At 41.8% G+C, this 22,159-nt stretch overlaps 1 protein-coding gene across 1 annotated transcript; it reads right to left on the bottom strand.

The window, feature by feature from the left end:
* Positions 1-15,026: 15,026 nt before the first annotated feature.
* On the bottom strand, positions 15,027-21,419 carry FGF20 (fibroblast growth factor 20). The gene is made up of 3 exons (XM_064511112.1): positions 21,005-21,419; positions 17,879-17,982; positions 15,027-16,142 (listed from the first exon to the last, which is right to left on the bottom strand). Exons 1-3 carry the CDS (start codon positions 21,342-21,344, stop codon positions 15,897-15,899), a joined length of 690 nt encoding a protein of 229 aa, XP_064367182.1. The 5' UTR covers positions 21,345-21,419; the 3' UTR covers positions 15,027-15,896.
* Positions 21,420-22,159: the final 740 nt, after the last annotated feature.

Here is a 22,159-nt window from a genome sequence, read left to right as displayed (position 1 = left end):
TAGCAGTGGATAGCCTGACAATCAATTGTCATCCCTTGATATGGCTGAGGAAGCAACTCAGATGCGAATACAGGGGTTTCCCAGTAGCAATTTGAGAAAGGCGGCCCGTTCCAGAGAAGAAGCCACGTTAACGAAGAACAGAAGGCTCACGAGTGTCGTTAGGATCTCTGAATAGGGCTTTAAGAGTCTTCAAAAGTGATAAGGAATCTGAGGCTGGAGACACATGTGGTTATTATATGACCTAGATTTGTATATTTTTTTCTACTAGTTACAGTAAAACTGTCTTAAAGAAAGATCCTTTCAGTGTCATTGACCTGATAATAAAATGCCTCTTCACTTAAGCTGTGAAGTAGTGCTATGAAAACTGTGATAATTTTTAGACATTTTGCAAAATCTACATTAGCCAGCTTCAACTTTCTGTCTCATCTCTGTAAAAGCAAAGTGTACACAAGGCTGGAGATCTGGAAAAGGGTCCCCATAGCTCATGGCACCTAAAGGAGCTAAGATACAAGATCTCATTCCTTTGAAAGCATAACAGGCAGAAACCTTGTACTTGTAAGACATACCAGTATGGTCAAGGAACTAAAAGTTCAGAGTGAAAACCCCCTGAGAAGTGACTCTAGAGCACAGTGTCCAGCACACTGGGATGCAATGCCAGGAATCCTAGTTGGAGTCCCTGGTAAAGGAAGGAGTTCACCAGGGCTTTAGCAGTCAACATATTATCAAGCAAAATGTGGGCAAAGGTGGGAGTCTAAGAAATCTGGGGCAACTGCTTGTAAGATGGTGAGTTTCCTTTCCCCTGAGTGTATTTGGGTTACTGGGTAGAAAGTCTTGAAACGTATTCAACAGTGACAAAGTGAAAAACTTTTTTCATATTTCGTGATCCCGAGGCAAGGACCTGCAGCATTTTAAGGGTTATCACTCTACCAAACATGTTTCAAGTGTTGGCATGCTTCCAAATGGTATTCTTTTCTCCTTTACAAAAACCTTTGAAGATCTCCCTGTGGAAACAAAGAAATGGCGAGTGAAATGTCTTTTGACTTGCCACCTCCTTTCGCCATCCTTTTAACCTCCATTTGAACTTTCACAGTAGTTAAAATTTAGATTGACCCTTTAAACAGCGCTAAAAAGTGCTGACAGTGTTGGGATAAAGGTTTGAACACGCTAATAGGTTTTAGTGTCTGATACTTTTGATAATCTGGCGCTGAGTGTCATGGGTCTCTCTGAGCGGATTCCATCTGTCCCATAAAGTTATGTGTGGAAACGTAACGCAGCCCTTTGATCTTCCCCGCGAGAAGACCCTGGTGTTCCATAAAATCAACAAGATGCTCTCGTTCACTGAAAAGCCGGATCGCGGACTTGTTGATTGGCAAGCCTATAATACTTGTTAGCATATGTGCCTTTTCTCCCTTTGGTCGTGTCAAGCTTCAGAGACACAATGATCTTGGCAACACTGGTGAAAATCAAAGTGTGTATGATTACAACCAACTAGCATTTGCCCATGCTGGCAGAGTTTCAGCTGAGACTGTAAATTAAATATTAGTGGTTTCTCTTTGCAGTAAAATAGACAGTAGTTAATAAAAATATCAGTAATGTTATTTACTTGTCTTTAGTGAAGTGTTTTAAGGTCTATAGGTGTTCTTCACAACGGAGGTTGTGGCAGAAATGTGGTGACTAACAGGCTTGCTTCAGATTAGCATTTCTGTAGCAGGAAGCAGGCTAATAACAGCGCTTTTTTTTTCAACCAGGTGCACACTGAGTTACATAAGATATCTGAGCTGAGAGCTGCATCTACCCGGGTACACCTGAACGGGAGCGCGGAGGCACCGGCTCCCCCGCACCAAGCGTGCGTCCACAGCACAGCCCAGGGCAGGCACCGGCACCCTCCCTCCTCGCCCAGGCACACGCAGCCCTGCGCCGGGAGCTGCTGCCCGGCTTGCCCAGGAGCTCCGCGAGATCCCTGGCGTCGCCTCCGCTGGGGAAATCCCAGCAGGGCTGGATCCCAGCTGGCCTCCAAGAGCCCCAGCAAGTGAAGGAGCCCTCGGGGGATCCCCTCATCCTGCCTCAGTGTCCGCGGAGCAGAGCTGCTGTGCCTGAGTACTTTCATGCTGACAGATGTGGGGCAGGTTTTTCCCTCAGTGACTTATCAAGTTCGTTCAAGAACTGTGCTGCAGAGCTGCAAATAGAGGCCAGGTGCCTCTACTCCCTATAGCTACCCCTTCGCCAAAAAAAAATTGCTTAGGTCCTTACATGTGCACTAGTTGGTGTAAACAGCATCTGGCACTGAAAATATTGTGTCTAGGATTACCTGACATACAAAAAGGCTATTATAGCTGGTGAAATGAACCTTCATTTAATTCGTTTTAGTCTTCATGTCTTCAGAGGAAACTTTATTCACTGTATCTGTTTAAATGACAGTTTGATTTCTATATCATCTCTAAGAAATGGGCTTTTTTCCAGCTGCTTGCCATATAATCAGTTAAGGTTCATCATAATATGAGTGTAATTCTAATCATGAATAAATGTCCTCTTCTCCCATTATTTTAAATGCCATTAATATTAACATGAATACTAACATTAATATTGAAGTTGTATCCTGTATTATACCATCTATTTCCAAAAACAGGACAAAACTGTGAAAGAAATCTTTTCATGTAATTTACAGTTATGTCATTAGATGGCAGTGTAACATTCAAAACAAAAGTTTTTTCTGTGAAACATGTATGTATTTCACATTCACCACGAAAAGCAGTTGATTTTATGTTAGGTGATAAATCTAATCTGTTTCTAAAGACAAATTTACACCCTGGAATGTTCAAATTTAACATCTGGAAGTGTATCTTAAAATTAAATGCTAAGTGTTGATAAGCGAATCACAATATTATTCTTCTTGCCAAAAAGTTATAGCTTTTAATAAGTTAGATATTATATACTGTCATCTTTAACTCTGAGGCTCTAGTCAAGAAATTTGTGCTGCAGAAATTGCGTTGAGAGGAACGGTGATTTTAAATGATCTGTATGTCTTTTTGATCCTTAGGCCAGCCGAGAATCATCTTGGCTCCAAATACAAGTTTGGAACTGATTTAATTTGTTGTCCACAGCAGCAAGAACCTAAGCAAACAGTGCCAGGGATTATTACAGAATTGTGTCTCCAACCAACCTCATATCATGCCTCTCGTGTCATAGATCTGAGAGTTACATAGGGATGTTCATGCTTGCTTTACAGCACTAGACTATTTCCTATACTAAAATCTGGCCTGTGCTGCTCCATGGTGCACAGACTTGCTCACTCATTTTTCAGAAGAACCTATTTCTCTAGAACAGAACAGGTTCTCTAGAACAGGTTCTTGCCTAATTCCATTACACTCATTTTCTCCTACAACCATATCAAGGTGGAAGAAGAAGCATTGCAACAGAAAACAGAATTTCAACTGAGTAACATTTTTTTGCATTGAAAGAAGTTATTAAATAAAAAATCATCTGCAAAGAGGTGCAGAAGGGTCCCACCATATGCAATGATCAGGTAATGAAATGGCATATGAAATTCAATGTAAAAAGAGCACATGGAAAAAGCTATTCTACATGATAATGGTCTCTGGACTAGCTATTAAGACTTAAGTCAAAGACCTTAGTCTTATAACAGATAGGTCTATGAAAATGTCAGCTCAGTTCTCAGGAGCACTCAAAAAAAAAAACCAAATAAAATGGTAGGGATTGCTTTAAAATAATTCCTGCACAGAAGACAAAACAAAAAGCACTTTGCTATCACTGTACACCCATGATACACCCAGAAGTTGAATACAGTGGTTAGTTTCATCACCAATGACAAAAGGCAGAACAAGACAGTAAATAATATCTTATGAAAAACTATAACTTTTTGGTAAGAAGAATAATATCACAATTCAATTATCAACACTTGGCATTTAATTTTAAAAATTTAATTAGTTAATTAAAATTAATTAATTAATTTTTTAAAAAATCTACACTTTCAGATGATAGACTTGAACGTCCTCATTGCCAGTTTCTACTGTTCAAGGACCTGGAGGATGAAAGAATTACAATGGGGAAATATCACTATATGCTTGTCCTATTCGTATCTTCTTCCCTTGACATTTGCCAATGGCTATCTGATAGGACACTGCAATTGATTGATGGACCCTCTGGTCTTACCTGGTACCACTGTTCTCATAGAAAATAACTAATCAAAATTATTCATGTTATGTATATGCTTCTGTTCATGTTTCAGATTATTCTTGAGTGCCACATGTTCCAGAGGATATGCTTTTTTTCTGGGAATTAATTCTGCCCATGAGACACATTTGGTCTGTTTCCTTGTTGTTCCCCAGTTTCCATATGCAAACAGTTTTCAGCATTTTGAATCGTTCTGTCCTTCTAGACCTGTGCTTTTTGTCAATCAAGAGGCTTTTCCTCTTGCTAGATGAACATGACAGGAAGGGGCCACACTAACTCGTCGTCGGCATTTCTTTAGTGTCAGCTCTTCTGACAACAGTAGAGTTTGTGTTGGAAAAAAATCACTCACAGTTTAGAAATGAGGTTTTCGTCTCTGCCTGTCTTTACAGCATAATTTAGAATTCCTGTCTACCAATAAAGTTACTGATGCACTATTTCTTTTGATTTTAGGTGTACTTTTCAAGGTTATAGAATTAGTGCTACAGGTGCCTGCTAAGAGACAGTCCCCTCTTTAGCGTTGCGCTGTCCTTCAACGTGCAGACGTCTTAGGCAGTGTGCTTGAAGAGGACTGCTTTTGTCTCCCAATATTCCTTGAGGGACTTCTATATTTCAAATGACCTCTGATGTGACGAGCAATACAAGAAGTTCTGGTTCTTTCGAATTCCATCTTTTCTGCTGGAAAGGTGTCCTGCTGAAATGCCGTGTCCTTCGTGGGCCTGCACCTCGAGGACTAGGAAAGCGTTTCTGTAGCAGGTGGAGTTTGAGGCTACAGAATTACGACAGTTGTATTGCAAACTCCTAGTCAAGGCTGCTTGCTATTTCTGCACCAAATCAGGACCGATTGGATTTTCCCATCTGTGCCAAATTAGCACACATTTTTCCTTTTTCTTTTTTCCTCTCCAGAGTTGTATGTCAGTATAAGCATGTCACAAATTCTGCCACTAGTCTCTCATGGAAATGTCTCACTGTTTTCCTGCCTTGGTTTTTGCTGTGTTTAAAATGGTGTGATTATTTGGCCCCTACTTTTTTTTCAAACTTCATGAAGAACATACGATTCTCTCAATTTAATTTTCTACTTTACCCTATCAGTAAGTTACTCTGTTCCAGGAAATTAGAAAACAGCAAACAAGTGTTAGCATTGGGCCTTCGGGAGCAGGAATAGTTGCGGAAAGCCTACACATACTGTGATGAAAAGATGATAAGCACACAGTAAAAAGGAAAGAACACAGGTCAAATAAGAAAATAGTTATCTTAGCAATAATAATCAATGAAAAAGTATTGTTTTACAGTTCTTTGCTGTGTTTTCACATCTATTCAATTGGAAACTGTTTTTTTTTCCTATGATGGCTTTAAAATAGCAAACAGAAATGTAACCGTTTTAATGAGGTCCTTAAAAATGAAATTCAGGATTATTATTATTATTATATTAGCAATAAGATACTGCAGATCATGTTTTATGAATTCATTAAGATGCATCATAGGTGGCTGGAGTTCCCAGTGCACCTGAAGCACTTACTAATGGCTCTGCAGAATACGTCCTATCATGCCTTTATGTTGAAATACCTTCTGGCAGAACTCGTCTTCTCCTCATTGGACACAATCAGATATTAACTCAGATGTAAAACATAACATTCTCACGTTAACATTTACTAATATATTAGTGTTTCAAATAGAAAAATAAATTTTCTTGAAGAAGATCACCTTCTGAAGATACTAGGAAAACATTAATGTGCTACAGAACCATCAAAGGGATGTGGGAAATGGTAAACATGAGAAACTACAGAGCCGAATCTGAGCAGGTAACTCTAGTAGGATTTTATCTATGAAAGAATGAGTCACAGATGGGGACGGAGTAGGCTGTGCGAAGTAATTAGATATAGGGTCATAACTTTTGTATCATCAGTCATTGGTGACCAAAAGCTGTTGCTGTCAAATTAGTTTGATGAATATTCACTATCAAGTAAATTCGTGCTCCCCATACAGTTTGTAGAGAGCAAGAAAAACACCACTATGTTTGCCAGCAATCACCCTTGTTTGACTACTTAGCTGGCGAGTAAAATACCTAATGCTTAGTGATAGGAGACCCTGTACCACAAGGGGCCTCAGGTGCCATCGCTCAGAGAAAACGGAAAGTGGTGCACAATTTCACTGAACCCTTTTCAAAGAAAAAAGCTAACCTGCCTTTAAAGGGAAGGCAGCCACTGAGATTTGCTTTGGAGCAGACGGTTTCTGATCCTCTTCCCCAGCCATGTAACCAAAGGGTGACATGGCAGCAAAGCAGTTTGCTCTCAGGCTGCCGTTGCCTCTGCTGCCTGAGCACACACTTTTGCCTTTCCACACCTTCCTTGGTGCTCTGCTTAAACCTAAGCATTCACGTCCCCTACATACCCTTGCTCCTCCGCCGGTCTCGCCCACATCCTTCTGCACCCCAGTGCTGGCGCTGCGAGCGAAGGTAGCCACCCCAGCTGGGGGACTGGCCATGCCGCCGGAGCCAAGCTTTCCCTGGGAGCAGGGAGAGAGGCTCCTCCACGTGAGCAGGGGCCGCTCAAAACCCAGAGTTACCTCTGAGACCAGGCCCTACACAATACAAGCCTTTGCAGAAAAGCCCGGGTCTCTCCAATGAAACAGAAGATACTGATTGATAAAGGAGTTAAGACTGTAGTTTTTGAAAATGTGACGGTAATTGGGAAGACCTGATTTGTTCACTGAGATAAAGTAAAAAGAAGAGCGGGGCTTGTGAGGGGAAGGCAGGAGGTTGTGTATGTAGCACTAAGAATCAGTGGCTGGGACATCAGCCTTTGGGGCGAATCAGCTGCATGGAGAGCAAAGCTTGGGGCCAGAAAAAATGGAGATGGAAGCAAGTAATCATGGACACGAGACCGGCAATTTTTCTTTGTATGTTAACGCCGTCTTGCCATTCTCAGCACTTCAGAGCACTGAATAATTGTGTCTTAGGAAAAGAGAGCAGAAATGTTAGCCAATTACCAATTTGATTAGCTGAGTATTCCCATATATTTCCAACAGACTTAGAAGAGGTGAGAATTTCTTTCTGAACTGTATATATCTACTTCTTTGCCTGGTAGTATGCAAATAAATGCTACATCTAGTAAATCAGTAACAAAATACATTCATCTGTAATATCATCACACAGTCATGGATTTCATATAGGAAAGCAGAACACCAGGCAGTTTCCTTCTCTTTTTTTTTAGCTACGTGCAGGAAAACCTGCACCAAAAAAAAAAAAAAAAAAAAAAGTTTGAATAAACTCAAAGATCAAAAATATATCTTTTTAATATTTTCCCTTTACTATCAGATCTCTTCTGCTGATTTGTACAGGTTGCCTAGTAGAAACAATGTATAGGAGTCTGCCTTCAGATCTCTGATAGGAAATCCCCACTGCAGCAATAAATACTATATTTATGGCAGGCAATTGGCAAGCTACCTTGATCATGAAGTCCCTGGCTGACAATCACACAAAAGTGAGACCAGAAAGTATATCTTAAATGTTTCAGCACTTGGATTTTCCTAACTACTCCTTTCAAGTTCTTTATGAACAACTTGTATATAGATCAAAACCTGCTAATTTCATCATTGCTGGCCAGTATCATAAAAGAAACATATGAAAACATATGGGCACACTCACCAACTTTTTAAGCAACCAGATCTTTTATAGAACTATTGAAGTTTTTTTCAAGAGATAAAAAGAGTTTGCTGTTTTGAAACAATAGTATCTCTTTTTTTAATATGAAAAGATGTGAAGGTGCTATGTGTCATTCATCATCTGTCACCTTTTCATTTAAAACACTGTCAAAGGGCCACCTAAATGTGTACGGGAAGCAAGGGCTGATACATTGTACAGCCACAGACAGGCTTGGGTTTTGACCCTGAACTCAGTGCCTAATTCCCCAAAGCAACAATGACAGGATAAATATCAGTAAAGCATGTGCAACGCCTGGATATGGCAAATACCTTCTTGTGCTCTCTAGTGACAGTCTTTGAAGGAGCACCGATGAGCTGCAAGGGATCTCTTCTCGGAGATGCTCAGGGATAGGAAATACATCGTAAAGAGGCAAAAAGGGGTGGGAGGAGGTGGGAATGTTAAGAAAATGCAGACTCGCCATATGAAAAATTGCTTAAGGTAAACTCTGCAAATAACCTAGGATTAAATGAATTGAGCTCTTCAAGGTATATGCCATGAAGAAAATCTACACAAGCACCCGCATATTGTTTATTTCAGTTGTTTGCCCAGCACCAGCATCGGAATAACTGAAAACACTTTACATAGATAAGATTAGCAAGCACATTCCTAGATAAAAGAGGTTATAAGCCACAAAACCACAACCATTACACGAATGCTGGTGTCCTGGACCCAATTTTAGTAAAAAAATTAAATGCAATGTGGTGTTTTCAGGGTGCTTGAATATACCACAAGATATTTCAAATGAGAGAGGATTTCAGACCACACCTTACATCACTCGCTAAGCACAAAACTCACCTCTGGAAACTGTCTGATTTTGAAATAGATACCTATGGCATCACGCCATGAAAGAGAAAATGTGAGCAGCTAAGTACTGCACTGCACAGGGCTTTATGGTTTAGTGATCAGCAGTTTCTATTACATTAAGGTAATAGCACAGAATTAAGGGCATTTGCTGCCCATTTGATAACTGTTAAGTACTGGATCCTAGCTCACTGAAAAAAAGTGATCAAGCTTGGACAAAGCAGCTTTCTCACAGTAAGCATCTGCCAACTGCTTATTCCAAGAAGAATAAGACCATGGCAAGAGTAGGAATAACGGGGGAAAAAAAGAGCAATAAGAAAAAAACAAGTGTCCACATCCCTAGGCTATATCTTAGAGGCTAGCTAAAGGGGTTTTCATGCAAGAAAGGGGAGCCTCAGGTCTATCTGTTAAGAGCTGCAGTTCTGGAAGTTTGATAGGAGGGCCAGCAATATAGCATAGCTCTGCAGAATCACGACAAGAAGTCTCCTGAACAGGAAAAGCTACCACTTGACATTTTGAAAATCAAAACCAGCTCTAAATCACATCTGGAATACAGGAAGCTACAAGTACACACCCATATCTTAGTGTCAAAAGTTACCTGTTGGTCTTAAGGGAAAGGTCATTTTAATAGGCACATTCTGCAGCAGATTAAATTTCTACACACATTTATACATTTATACAAGTTATATAAGACTTCTACATTCATTAAGCTTAATGATTAAGAAAGAATGTTATTGTCCCTTCATATGGTGAAAATGAGGTATAAAGACTTCAATAGATAGTCCCAAGGTTGAATAGCTAAAGGATAAGGCAGAACAAAACCAAAATGCAGTTTAGCCATTCAATGTTAGCCATCATGCTATCATTGAATTATGCTACTTTTCGGAAAGAGTAGATGGCCAAAGTGGTGCTAAATCTAAAAAACAAAGACACAATCTTTCGGCTAGCTGAAAAGAAAAAGAGTTTCTGGCTGGAGTTCGAAACTTGATTCCCCACACGACCAGTAAGATCTCTAGTAAGAAAGACTTATTAATTGTGAAAATCATCTTAGAGTTTGCAAAATTTCCTGAGAATATTCCCCTCCCTATGAATTTCACCTCTATCTCGTTGATGCTGAGCTGCAGCCAGCTGGCTGCCATCCATACCTCTACTAGAAAAGGAAATGATATTTTCTGTCTCATGCAAAATAGAAGGCATAGAATTGGCATTGTCAGGATATTGATGACTCAATAACTAACGTTATTTCATGATCCTGCACAACAGCTTTGGCACAATGCAGGTGAAAAGACTTATTTCCCTTGGGAGTCTGCTCCTGAAAACTCCTAGGTGTAAGCATAGTTGTCTGTCAGCACTTGCTGATGTCTCTTAGCTACAAATAAATGAAACCAGTTTAAGGCAAATCTACCCACCTCAAGCCCTGCAGTTGTGTCCACGGCACCTTATAGCCACTTTAATTAGAGATTGCTGGAAGATCTTGCATGAATAATAGAGACATGAATCTAGTCCCTGAAGGAATCAACCACTGAGATTACTGTTTGTGAGAACACAGGGAACACCTGTAACTAATTTGCAAAGCATCTTTCACAAATAAATGCTAGTGTAGATATATATATAAAAAGATGACTTTTGGGAGGCACATATGACTTATAACTTGGGCTCTATTCATAAGTCAAGTAACATTCATGACATGAAGGTATCTATGAATGCAATACGACATGGTTTGTGATATTTTAAGTGTGAATAAGCTATGATTCAATTTTCCTATACAACAGGTTTAAAATACATAAACCAAGACTTTACCACAGAAAGTTTTTTATTAATCTCATTTTCAAAAGACTGACTTTCTAACTTTGTTACTCTTTTCCCTGTGAACTGCATTTACTAACAATTTGCTACAGTAACAATACCAATAGCACCCCAGACATCTTCAAAATACAGAGAGCTACTGTCACCACTGGTTTAATTTAATATTTTCTTTTTCCTAAAGCTTCAGAACAGTTCTAGTGTCTGATCATGTTGCAGATGAAATAGTTATTTTGGCAAGTGGCCAACCAATTTCTTTTTGAAACTTAATATGCCTCCAACTGGCAATAGAAGTAACTGTTTGACTTCTTCCCCATTTTTTTTCTTGTTTGTGCACAACTTCTTCATAGCAATTTCGTAGTTAATTATGTTCTACCTGAGAAGCTTCTTACACCTTTCTGTCCTTCTGCTCATATATCTCTGACTACAAAGAACCCATACGACATTGTGCTGCAAAACTTCCTAACAAAAACTTAGGTAAAACTAAGGCCATAAACTAAAAACTTTCCCAGTTAACATCTGGATGGTATATAACAACTTCAGAACACACTTTCTTTCTTTCTAGCAATGTATTAATTCTCTTGTACTGAGAGAAGCCCATATATATCTAGACATATACTGACACCAAGTACCCTAACAGCAACAAGATCACAACAGTTGAACATACTGCTGCAAAGGAAACTGCTTTAAGAGAAATATCTGAGAAAATGCAGGTTAATGCAGACATCCAGGAAGTCTGGAATTCCACCACCATGTTCTTCAACTATGTGAAAAGTTTAGTTTACTTTTCTGCCTCATAAAAGGAAATGACCTGGAGGAGAATTGACTTCAGCTCCTAAGCCTGTCTGGGCTTCTATGACAAATGCCCCAAATATACACTTGTCTTATCCGTACCTTCCTCGCTAAGCAGTGGAGATGCAGTACTGGGCCTGATCTTGTACAGCCATTGTTATGTTCATATTGCTTTAGTCTTCAAATGATTGCATTATTAAAAAAAAAATCTCGGGGAATTTAGCAGCAGTAAGGTCAATAGCTTTTCTCACATGAAAAGCAAAAGAAGCAAATGAAGCGAGGAAGATTTCCAGAAGACCTCCTTACTGATAGCATCTCTGTACAGTAGAGAGCTAGACGAACAAGACTTAAGCGTTTTACCACATTGCTTTCAGTATTTATAACATAGGCTTTGTCCAGTATATTAAGGCAAGAGTGAAGATGCATTTATGGTGTGTGAAAATGCCCTGCCTCAATTAAGTTCATTGTTATATGGAAAAGGAATAAGGCATAAAGGTATAAGATAGCTTGTAATGGTATAATTAGAGCCACAGTAGGCTGGTACTAGCATGATTACATCAGTTAAAAAAAGTCACACCCATAGCTGATATAGCTGCTGGTAAAGAACTATGTTTACATAAGACCTTACAAAGTTACTGAAGGGAGATTGGATGGCTATGAAAAATGTGTTAAAAAAAATGCACTAAGAAATTTTTAAAAATGGAAAGGAAAGCTATTATGGAAGCGCATTTGATAAATGACTCTCACACTTCACAAAGTAAATTCTGCATCAACCTGGAGTGCTATTGAAGTGCATGGCTGTACCAGTGAACTGAACTCCAAAGAGAATCAGAGAAGCTGCCTGTCACATCTGAGCGTGAAAGATGTCACCGATAAGCTCATGACAGAAAACATGAAGATACAGACTGCACCAAACTGCTCCATGCAAATACAAATGATTTGGACTTATGAGTGGACCGTGAGCCTTTTAGACTAGCTGTACACTTTTTCTGACTATATCAGCTCATCTAATAAAAAACACCACTTTTTCCTAAACTCTTGGGTTGTCCTATATGCTATCACCGCTACAAGACATACACAACTACATAAACTTTAATGACTCTTCTGCACTCTGCGGAAGAACACAGAGATTAATAAAGGTAACGGTCTGGCTTCAAATATGCTCATAAGTACAAGTGATTTTTGGTTTTCATAAACTTTTATGTGTGACTAGAATATTAAGTATGACACAACTTGGAAGAGAGAGCGGTAGGAAGCAAAACACAAAGAAACACAGAACTGGCATGAAGCACCGGATTTTCAGCCAGCTCTGAGATCAAAGGATCAAAAGTTTTACAGTTGCTAAGAGAGCAAGTGGGAAGCACCAAGTGGAGCTGCACCTGCTATGCAAACTCAATAGCTACCTTGAATGGTTCTCCTTCCTTGGAAAAATGGGAAGGCAGAAATATGGTGGCCAGTCATGCAGGGATTTATTTCAAGATGTGACATTGTCTCTTAAACCTATTGAAAACGTAAAAAATACAGTTTACACACAAAAACCAGGGAGTTGAGAGGTCTGAAGTTACCAGTTACTCATGCTGTTGCCCTCAGAGATTTCCTCTGAACCTTGAACAATGTCACTGCCTTCAGATTACCCTTTTCAGGACAATCGTGCAACCCACAACTTTCAGACTGATATGGCCTGATACAAAAGAAAATGACTAAATCAGTAATTCTGCTGGTTAAATACCAAACTCTCTAACCACTTGGCCTTTCTCTAGTGGAAGTAAAAGCCACACATAAAACAGTCACTGGCAAGTAAAGGTACCAGTCTAATGACATAAGAAAATAGGTATTTCAAAGTGTGATTTCTACATCTACATCCTGCCTCATCCGTCTACATCTACAGCCATTTTCAAAGTAGAAAAGCCTTAACTGCATCCAAAGATTATGATGGACAGAATATAGCAGAATGAAAATAAATGCTACAAGCCAAATGAAATGGGAAAATGCAGAATCTGTTTTCAATGGAAATATACGGAGTCGATGATAGGTTTTCAATGCTCTGAAGTTTTTGTATTATCATTCATCACCATAGTACCTGCTGCATTACAGTTTGTTCAAAGATTATTGACATATTCTCTAAAATGAGAATGGGACAAGCAAATAATAGCATATACCACATTTCTTCTTCATCTGTATGCTGGCTAGGTGCTTGGATTCAGAAGTTCCAGCTGAAGATTACTTACTACCTAAAGCTATCCTCAGTTACTGTTTTGGACTGTATCAAAATTATTTTTAAAAAATGCACAATAAGGATACAAAGTATATCGTCTAATAACGATTGCAGCCCTTGCCATCTTCAATTTACTTTGGAAGTAGCTAGATTAACAGTAAATTGCTAATCCAAAGAAACATAACTCTGTATGAGTTAAACACTCAGCATGTTTGCTAGAAATGCATGGGAATTATGTCCCAAGCAGCAGTCATTGGTTTGTTACACAATTTATGTGGAATGAATTATTTTTTAACACATGGAGGAAAAAAAAAAAACTATTTAAAGCATACGCTGTTCTGTTTAGTCATTGATCTATTTTTAGTGGGACTCAATGTCAACCATAAAATCAATACCTGATGGTAAGTTGAAGTGCATTATAACATATGTTTAGCAAACTATATTTAGGATGCGATAGTTTTTCCGCTGCCTATTTTAATGATACCTTTTAACCTCAGTAAGTTAGATATTGCTAGCTACAAAATCCTGAAACATCTTTTTGTGCACCTGCAATCAGTTTCTAATAGGGAGAAAGTCAAATGTTTTTTTTTCCCCCACAGTCTATCAGTAATCTATGCTCATCCACTTCTCTTTATAAATTGCAGGAAGTTCTGGTATAGTAATGATTCTAGCAAGTGTGTTATATACTGGGAAGTGCTTTAACTTTGGCTTGATATGAATGATGTGCGTGCAGTACTTGAACCATCTATGCATCCACAAAACTGCAACTCAAAGGGGGTTACTTTGAGCTGGAGTCAATGCAGCCGCAGTCCCCGAAAAGCAAGACCACCTCTGGGCAAGCATCTGCAGCAGGGTGGAGGTCTAAATGATACAGGTTCTATCAAAAACCTTTAGTATTCTCAGAGAGTGTGGAGATTTTCCTGCATGTCAATTTGCAGAGGAGTTTGTGTTTCATAACTGACAGTCCTGAATTATATTACTGTAAATTAAATTAGCGTAATCTACCTCGTGTTTAGTTATAACTAGCATAGGGGTATATCTCATCCTTGTCCTGAGAGGCTTCACTCAAAAACTGATGCTCAGATTATTCCCTAATGGAGGCAACTGAGATGAGAAAGTAGTCTCCTTAGGCTCCTCTGTACTCAGTGGAGAAACAACCTGCACTCACACAAAGCCTTTCATTCAGCAGTATCAGATTTTACTCCATTACTGTTCCACCTTAAATATGGTGGTAGATAGAGAAAATAATTAAAACACCTTATACGGTGATGGGACTCCTACCTGAAAATGTTAAGCAATGCAGAGAATTCTAGTCATTTAGTTATTCAGGTGTTAATAAAGATACCAGGAGCCATTTGGCAAAAAACATCAAGCACCTTGTGATTTGAATCAAGATTTTAAGAGCTAATACAGCTTGCTCTTCTAAGATAACTGCAATACACTTTTCATAATTGTTTTAGGCTTGCAATGCTATACATAGTGTGCTAAGAGACTCTTCATTAAAAAAAATGACAGTAAACCCAATAAAGTGAAATCATTTTTAATTCCCTTTTCAAATGTGCATTTGAATTCAGTACAGATCTGCAAGGCACTCTCATAGGTCAAAAGCAACCACAGTTCTTTCCAAAATAAGGAGAGTCATGAGGCAATGGTATGTGCATAAAATATAACCTAATCTATAATTGATAAACAATGAAATCTGAATGTTCAGGGTTTGGATGCATTGCAATGTAATGTCATTTCTGCATTGTGAGTCTACTCGGACACTGCTAAATATTGACACTGTAAATGATCTCTCATTGGGGTTGGGGGCTTGTATTCTCTTCATATCCCAGTAAAAAATAAACTCTTCAATAAATAAATATATAAAATAAATATATGCTATCTGGAGATGTATAAATAGGTCCATCCTATGAAGAAAAGTTCCAGCTCTGAGTGTGATACATTGACATCTAAGGTCCATCACTGAAGTGGAGCCACTACAACTTCATATACAGTTCCTAAGATTTATCACTATTTTACAGTTCATTTCTTACTATTTCTTCCAGCTGTTCTCTGATCCAGATGCTGTAGGTAGTTTTTTGCTAATTTATAGACAGTAAGTAATCCAGACAAAACAGGTAGGAGTTTGGTATTTTTAAAAAAAGTCACGCTCCAGCTTCCCACTGTCTACTGGCTACCACACAGTTCAGCAAATCTGAGCAAGGCTGGTCCGCTCCAAGCTTCAAGGCTTTGTCTCCTAAATCCGAACGCCAGGAAAGAGAGGCTTGGCTGTCACTGCGCAGCTTCTTCAAACCCAGTAGTGCAGAACTCTGCAAACTCTCCACGCTGGCATTGCCACAGACAAAGCAGTAACATCGAACGTCTCGTCGACGGCTCTCTTGAACTTCTGCCTCAGCTATATCCCAACACATCCTTGTACAGTTCAGGAACTCTTTCGGGATCCACAGGCCTGGGCAGGAAATGGGTGAATTTCTGGTGTCTTTTGGACCTCGCCCCATCTCTGGGGGTACCGTCCTTGTTAAGTGCTACGAAGTATCGCCGCCCTGAATCTCCATGTTTGTACACGTTGGATGAGTAAGTGTTGTACCAGTTTTCCTCAAACTGCTCCCTGAAGATGCATTCAGGAGTTAGCTTCTCCTACAGAAAGAAACAGAGAAGAAAAATAGGAAGTCAAGCTATTTTCAGCAACCAGTGACTAAATACCTCCACACACTTACGTAAAAAACATGATAAAAGTGAACAAAATATTTTAGGCTTTGTGCTGCCTTACTGTTCATTCAACTGTTAACAAATCAAACCCAAAAAGAGTATGTAGACATGAAATGGAGTCTGGAAGGCTAATTTATCCTTTACTCATTTGAAAACTGGACCCCTTCATACACAGTTTTGGATTTAAACACCAGCTGGGTGACTCCCTCTAGGAAGGCATTCCTCGTGCACAGCTTAACTAGAATTCACCTGACCTCCAGGAACTATACCAGAGAGGTCTGTCTTGGGGTATCCACTCCTTCTAGAAATGAGACTTGGTGGAGGGACTCAGGCACGGTGTAACAGATCAGGAAGGTGTTGGAAAGTGTTCTTTGTGGTACACTTCACTTCTCACATTTTAAACAGGACTGACCGCAACAAAAGGTAGGTGGTTACCGCTTTCCTTCTGTGGGAAAAACACGGTTACAGCACAAAGAAAAGCTATCATCACCTCAGTTTAAGTGGTACAGTCCAGTGTAAGGGCAAGAACTTTGCCAGCAGGTCACCATTTCTTATTTGACCAGATCACCAAATACCATGAAAGCCTTTAATACTAACACTTTTAGGCCAAAACCCATAAAGGATGTTCATGATCCGTAAAGTCACAAATAATGATAACACACACTTTTCTCCTTTTTGTGTAGAAAGTATTTGTCGCTTTCAATGTGAAATAAGAGGTATAGCTAAACCATAAATAAGCTGGTCCCAGAAGCAATAGAAACAGCAGTGATGGACTTCAAATATCTACTTGCTAGTGCCAAAAACTATGCTCTAAAACCATGAGGCATTAGCTAGGAGGAGAGACAGAATATTTTATCTCAAGACATTTTAAGACTTGGAAGGAGCGCAAGACCATTACTACTCTATTAGCACTGAAAAAAAAAAAAGAAAATTAAAGCTTATATTTTACAGTGTCAGGTTGAAGTTATTCCTTAGGTCAGATAACTAATGAGAACAAGCTTATTTTAATTCTTAGACACAAATATTCCAGTGTTTGGACCAACAGGTACTGCCAGTACTCCTGTCCCATGCAGGTTTTGCAAATAACAGTGGTACACAACTGTGACACACGGTATCATCTTTTTTCCCCTCAACATTTGAAAGACTGCTTTTACTTTAGAAAGCTGGTACTTGGAAGTATCACCTGTTGATTTCTAAAGCTGCATTAGGCTACACGTAAAGTAAGTCAGGGTATTATACTAATTTTTGTTTATTTGTTCCATAGCTATCCTTTTAATTCTTTTGCACGTGCATTAAATATTTTTAATGATAGAATATGCACTGACCATGATAGTTCCGCAGGGTTAATACTTACAAAGAAAATTATATACCAGGCAACTTAAAGGCTTTTTAAATAGCTAGTTTAAATAGCTATTTTTGTCTTAATTTAAAAAGAATTTCTTTTCAGTTTTCTTAATCTAAGACAGAGAAAATTTTCCCATCAAATCTTCAGCATCCAAGTCAATACCACATGCTTTGAGAATTTAGTATACTTTTCAACAGGAAAAGATGGTCATGTTTTGAAAGCAAAGACTACCTAAGCTAGCTGCCTGAGATGTTTGCTCAGTGCTGGTAAGGGAATCAAAACCTAAACATGTATGCAGTGAGCCGAAGGCAGTACTTACAGATCCATAGAGCTCTCCGTTCTCGTTCATGCCAAGGTAAAGGCCACTGTCCACACCTCGGATGCTCACCAGTCCCACTGCCACACTGATGAATTCTAGGATACCTGAACATACACCCAAGGGAAAAAATAAAAGAGATGGCTTTAATTCAACCTGTGACAAAGATCAAGAAATACATCTAAAATATAGCTGAAAGCAAGCGGAAAACCTGATTTATTGTTATAAATGTGGCCTACATTTTCTGAAATTTCAACTACTGAATAGAAATGTTTATGACTTTCACAGGAAAGCAGTCTGAGAAGCCACATCTTGGAAAAATGCTACATTTTTTAAAGAAACCTTTTTATTTTGAATGAGAAAGGATTCCATTCATCACTGAGGCTAAAGCCTTCAGTACTACACAGTTGCAATCTATAATGACTATACGCTATTTGCCAAACTTCCTACTCAAACACTGGAAGATAGGCTTGAATAATACGAAAATATATTTTACCTTCTCTATAGCATTATTTTTTTAAAAAATCCATTTTTAGAACATTTGAATGAAAATCAAAGTACAGATGGGAATTTTATAAAACAGAATCTACCCACAGGGAAAAAAAAAAAAAAAAAAAAGGTATTTGCCAGACATCTTATCTAGCATATGGGCCCACACCTCTCGAAAAAACTTGCTATCATCAGTGCAGGCTATTCATGTGCATGAATTATGTTGCTTATTTTCTAATGCTTGAATTATAGCACTATTTATACCACATTGGTCCAAAACATAATATGCATTAATACAAGGTAATCAGGAGCATGGGGCATTATTTGAAGGCTGCAATTTGGCAAGTACATGCACAACACATCTAGCCAATTGATATGCACAGATTACATTACAAATGAAAAATGAAAGAAAGGCAATGTGTGAACTGGCTTTTTGAAAGTTAACAACATAAAGAAAATCTCAAAAAGCAGTTGTTCTACAATCATACCTAAGGTTTTGCTGTGCAGCAACAAACCCACACAACATTTAAGAAAATCTGAATCTTAGTAAAGTGCTTAAACAGTGTGTTTGAGCTTGACTATGTCTTTTTGTCTATTTTCTGTATTTGTGACTACTCTTTTTCATTCAGGACTATTTTTCACTCTAAGACAGATGGACTGTCTGGACTATACAATAATTTAAAGTGTTTTGAATTTTAATTGCGCTTTGGCATGTCTCTTATTTATATTACCAAGAAGCAAAGGAAATAAATCCTTTACAAAGAGTAAGCATTCAAAATCCTACTGGGTGTAAATCATCATAGGTTTTCCAGTTCCTACAGCACAAAATCCCATAAAAAGAGGTGGAGGTATTTTGTCTTTCTGGTATTATTTTCAAAGCCACCCTTTTTCAAAGCTATAATAAGCAGGTGACTCAACCCACAAAGCAACCACATCAGACAGACCTGCAGAGAACAGTGGTTGAAGAAAGGAAGAACATTTCTAAAAAGGCCAACGAATGTTTGATCTGGGGCTAATTTTTGTTTCTTTTTAAGCAAAGATTTATTTCATGTTTACATGCTGTAGGAAATCTTCCTTCTGAGAAGGACTTTCTGTTTGACTCCTGCTCTTTTACTTCTGAAAACATCCATGTGTTATAAAAGCAATTAAGAGCCATTCTAGCAGATTGTTTTGACTATGGGAAAGATGATAGGAAACTCTTTAATCACCTATTTATGACTGCTAAATCAATGCACACAAAAATTCACGTGTAGTTGACAACAGCAGGTTTGTTCAGATGTTCAGTTCCTACACCCATTACTGAGGATTTACTCCTATATCACAGTAAACATTTACATTCTTGGGTCGTCCTCTCCTCCTTTGGGTTTATTGACCGAAAGGACCATGAAGCATTTTAAGCATTTGAGCAGAAGAGGCATTTTGGGCCTCCCTGCTCGGCAAAACAAGGCAGCCTGGTGCAGCGGAAAGGGTCGGAGTGACTGAGCCCACAGTCTGTATTAATTTAGGGAGACTCAAGACACTGCAACACAGCTGGTCTACACAAAGTGGCGTGACCGACCCTGTCGCTCCCCCTCCCCGCAACGCTGGCAGACGTGTGCCCGCACTCACACGCGCCCAGCGCAGGCTGAGCTGGGCACGCGGGGGGCTCGCGGCCGGCACCGGGGGCGCAGCCCCCTCCTGCACCTCGCGCTGACGCCTCTGAGCCAGAGGGCGCAGCCGGCGCCCAGCCCAGCCGCGCACCCACCTGCCCCAGCACGCCGGCGTCGCGCCTCGCTCGCACGGGCATGTGTGCCCACGCTCACACCCACACGCATGCGCCCACAGAGAGGTGTGCGTGCACATTCACAGGTGTGCGCACACGTGCAGATGCACACACATACGTAGATGTGTGCACGCGCACACAGGTGCCCATGCACACACAGATGCCCCTACACATGTACACGCATGCGCACACACAGGTGCACACACACACACGTGCACGCACACACAGGTGCACACACACGTGCACTTGCACACACACACACACGTGCACACACAGGTGCACACACACGTGCACTTGCACGCACACACACAGGTGCACGCACACACAGGTGCACGCACACGTGCACTTGCACACACACACGTGCACGCACACACAGGTGCACGCACACACACACGTGCACTTGCACGCACACACACACGTGCACGCACACAGGTGCACACACACGTGCACTTGCACACACACACGTGCACACACAGGTGCACACACACGTGCACTTGCACACACACGTGCACGCACACACAGGTGCACGCACACGTGCACTTGCACACACACACACACGTGCACACACAGGTGCACACACACGTGCACTTGCACACACACACACGTGCACGCACACACACACGTGCACTTGCACGCACACACACACGTGCACACACACACAGGTGCACACACACGTGCACTTGCACACACACACGTGCACACACAGGTGCACACACACGTGCACTTGCACACACACACACACGTGCACGCACACACAGGTGCACGCACACGTGCACTTGCACACACACACACACGTGCACTTGCGCACACACACACACACCCACACACACCCGTGCACACCCCCCCGCCCCGGGGAGCCGCGGCGGGCAGCCGCCTACCGAAGAGGCTGTGGTCCTGGCGGGTGCCGCGCACGCTGCCGTCGGGCAGGATCTGCAGGTGGAAGCCGGTGCGGCAGTAGAGCTGCCGCCGCCGCAGGATGCCCTGCAGGTGCGCCAGGTCCGCCGCCGCCGCCCCCGCCGCCGCGCCGCCGCCGCGGGCCGCCCGCTCCGCCGGGGCGCGGCGGTCGCCGAGCAGCGCCGGGCGGTCGCCGGCGGGCGGCAGCAAGAAGTGGGCGCCCACCGGCTGCCCCAGGCCGTCCAGGCCGCCCAGGAAGCCGCCCAGCTCGGCCGGCGGAGCCATGGGGGCGCGGCGCGGGGCAGCGGCCGCCGCGCCGGGCATGTGGGGCTGCGCGGCGGGGCCCCGCGCGTGGGAGCCGGCGGGGCCGCGCCGAGCCGCGGAGCCGAGGGGAGCCGGGCGGCGGGGCGGTGGCTGCGCGCCCCGCGCGCGCATATATATGCGGCGGCCCCCTGACATATGCTAATGCAGCCCGCGCCGGGGAGGCCGCGTTTGAAATTGTAAACCGCGCCCGCGCCCCTCTGCTCGCACCTTCCTCTCATCTGCGGCGAGGGAGGTCCCGGCGCGGCGCGGCGCGCACACGCCCACGCCCACGCGCGCGCACACGCACACGCACACGCACGCCCACGCGCGGGGCGGGGGTGCCGGCCGCCCCCTGCGCGGCGCTGCGCGGCCGCGGCGGGCAGCAGCGGGGCGGGGCGCGGACAGGTGCAGGAGCGGCGGGAGGGGAGCGGGCGACAGGGCGTTTCCCGAGGGTGAGACCTGCCCAGACACACATGAAAGGAGGGAGGAAAAAAACCCCCAAGATCTGACAGCTTCACTCCCTGTTTCTGAAACGCCAATAAAACGTGCACGCACTACCCTTGCCTTTTATCGCCTCGGTTACAAAGAGGGGGATTTTTTAAAGAAATTGGCATAGTCGGGGAGGTGCTTTCCCCTCTGCAAGTTCTCCCTCGCGTTTAATTGATCGCTAGCGCGACGCGGCGTTTGGGTATCGACAGCACATCTTAAAGACACAGAGGGGCAGCTCCGTGCCCTGGGTAAATGCTTTCAAAGCAGGCAGAGATGAGGAAAGAAAGAGGGCGAGGGAGGCCCGGCTAACCCGCCTTCTCTGGGGCTTTGCGTGGGGCTCATCGCCA

The sequence above is a fragment of the Dromaius novaehollandiae genome, chromosome 4, assembly GCF_036370855.1.
Source record: "Dromaius novaehollandiae isolate bDroNov1 chromosome 4, bDroNov1.hap1, whole genome shotgun sequence".
NCBI classification, from domain to species: domain Eukaryota; kingdom Metazoa; phylum Chordata; class Aves; order Casuariiformes; family Dromaiidae; genus Dromaius; species Dromaius novaehollandiae.
Note: the sequence above shows the minus strand (reverse complement) of the source record. Positions and strands in the feature narration are given on the sequence as shown.

Coding starts and splice junctions, on each gene's coding strand:
- FGF20 (XM_064511112.1), bottom strand. CDS start 21,344: ATGCCCGGCGCGGCGGCCGCTGCCCCGCGCCGCGCCCCCATGGCTCCG. Junction 17,983..21,004: donor CCAGGACCACAGCCTCTTCG/GTAGGCGGCTGC, acceptor GTGTATGTTCAG/GTATCCTAGAATTCATCAGT. Junction 16,143..17,878: donor ACGGAGAGCTCTATGGATCT/GTAAGTACTGCC, acceptor TTCTTTCTGTAG/GAGAAGCTAACTCCTGAATG.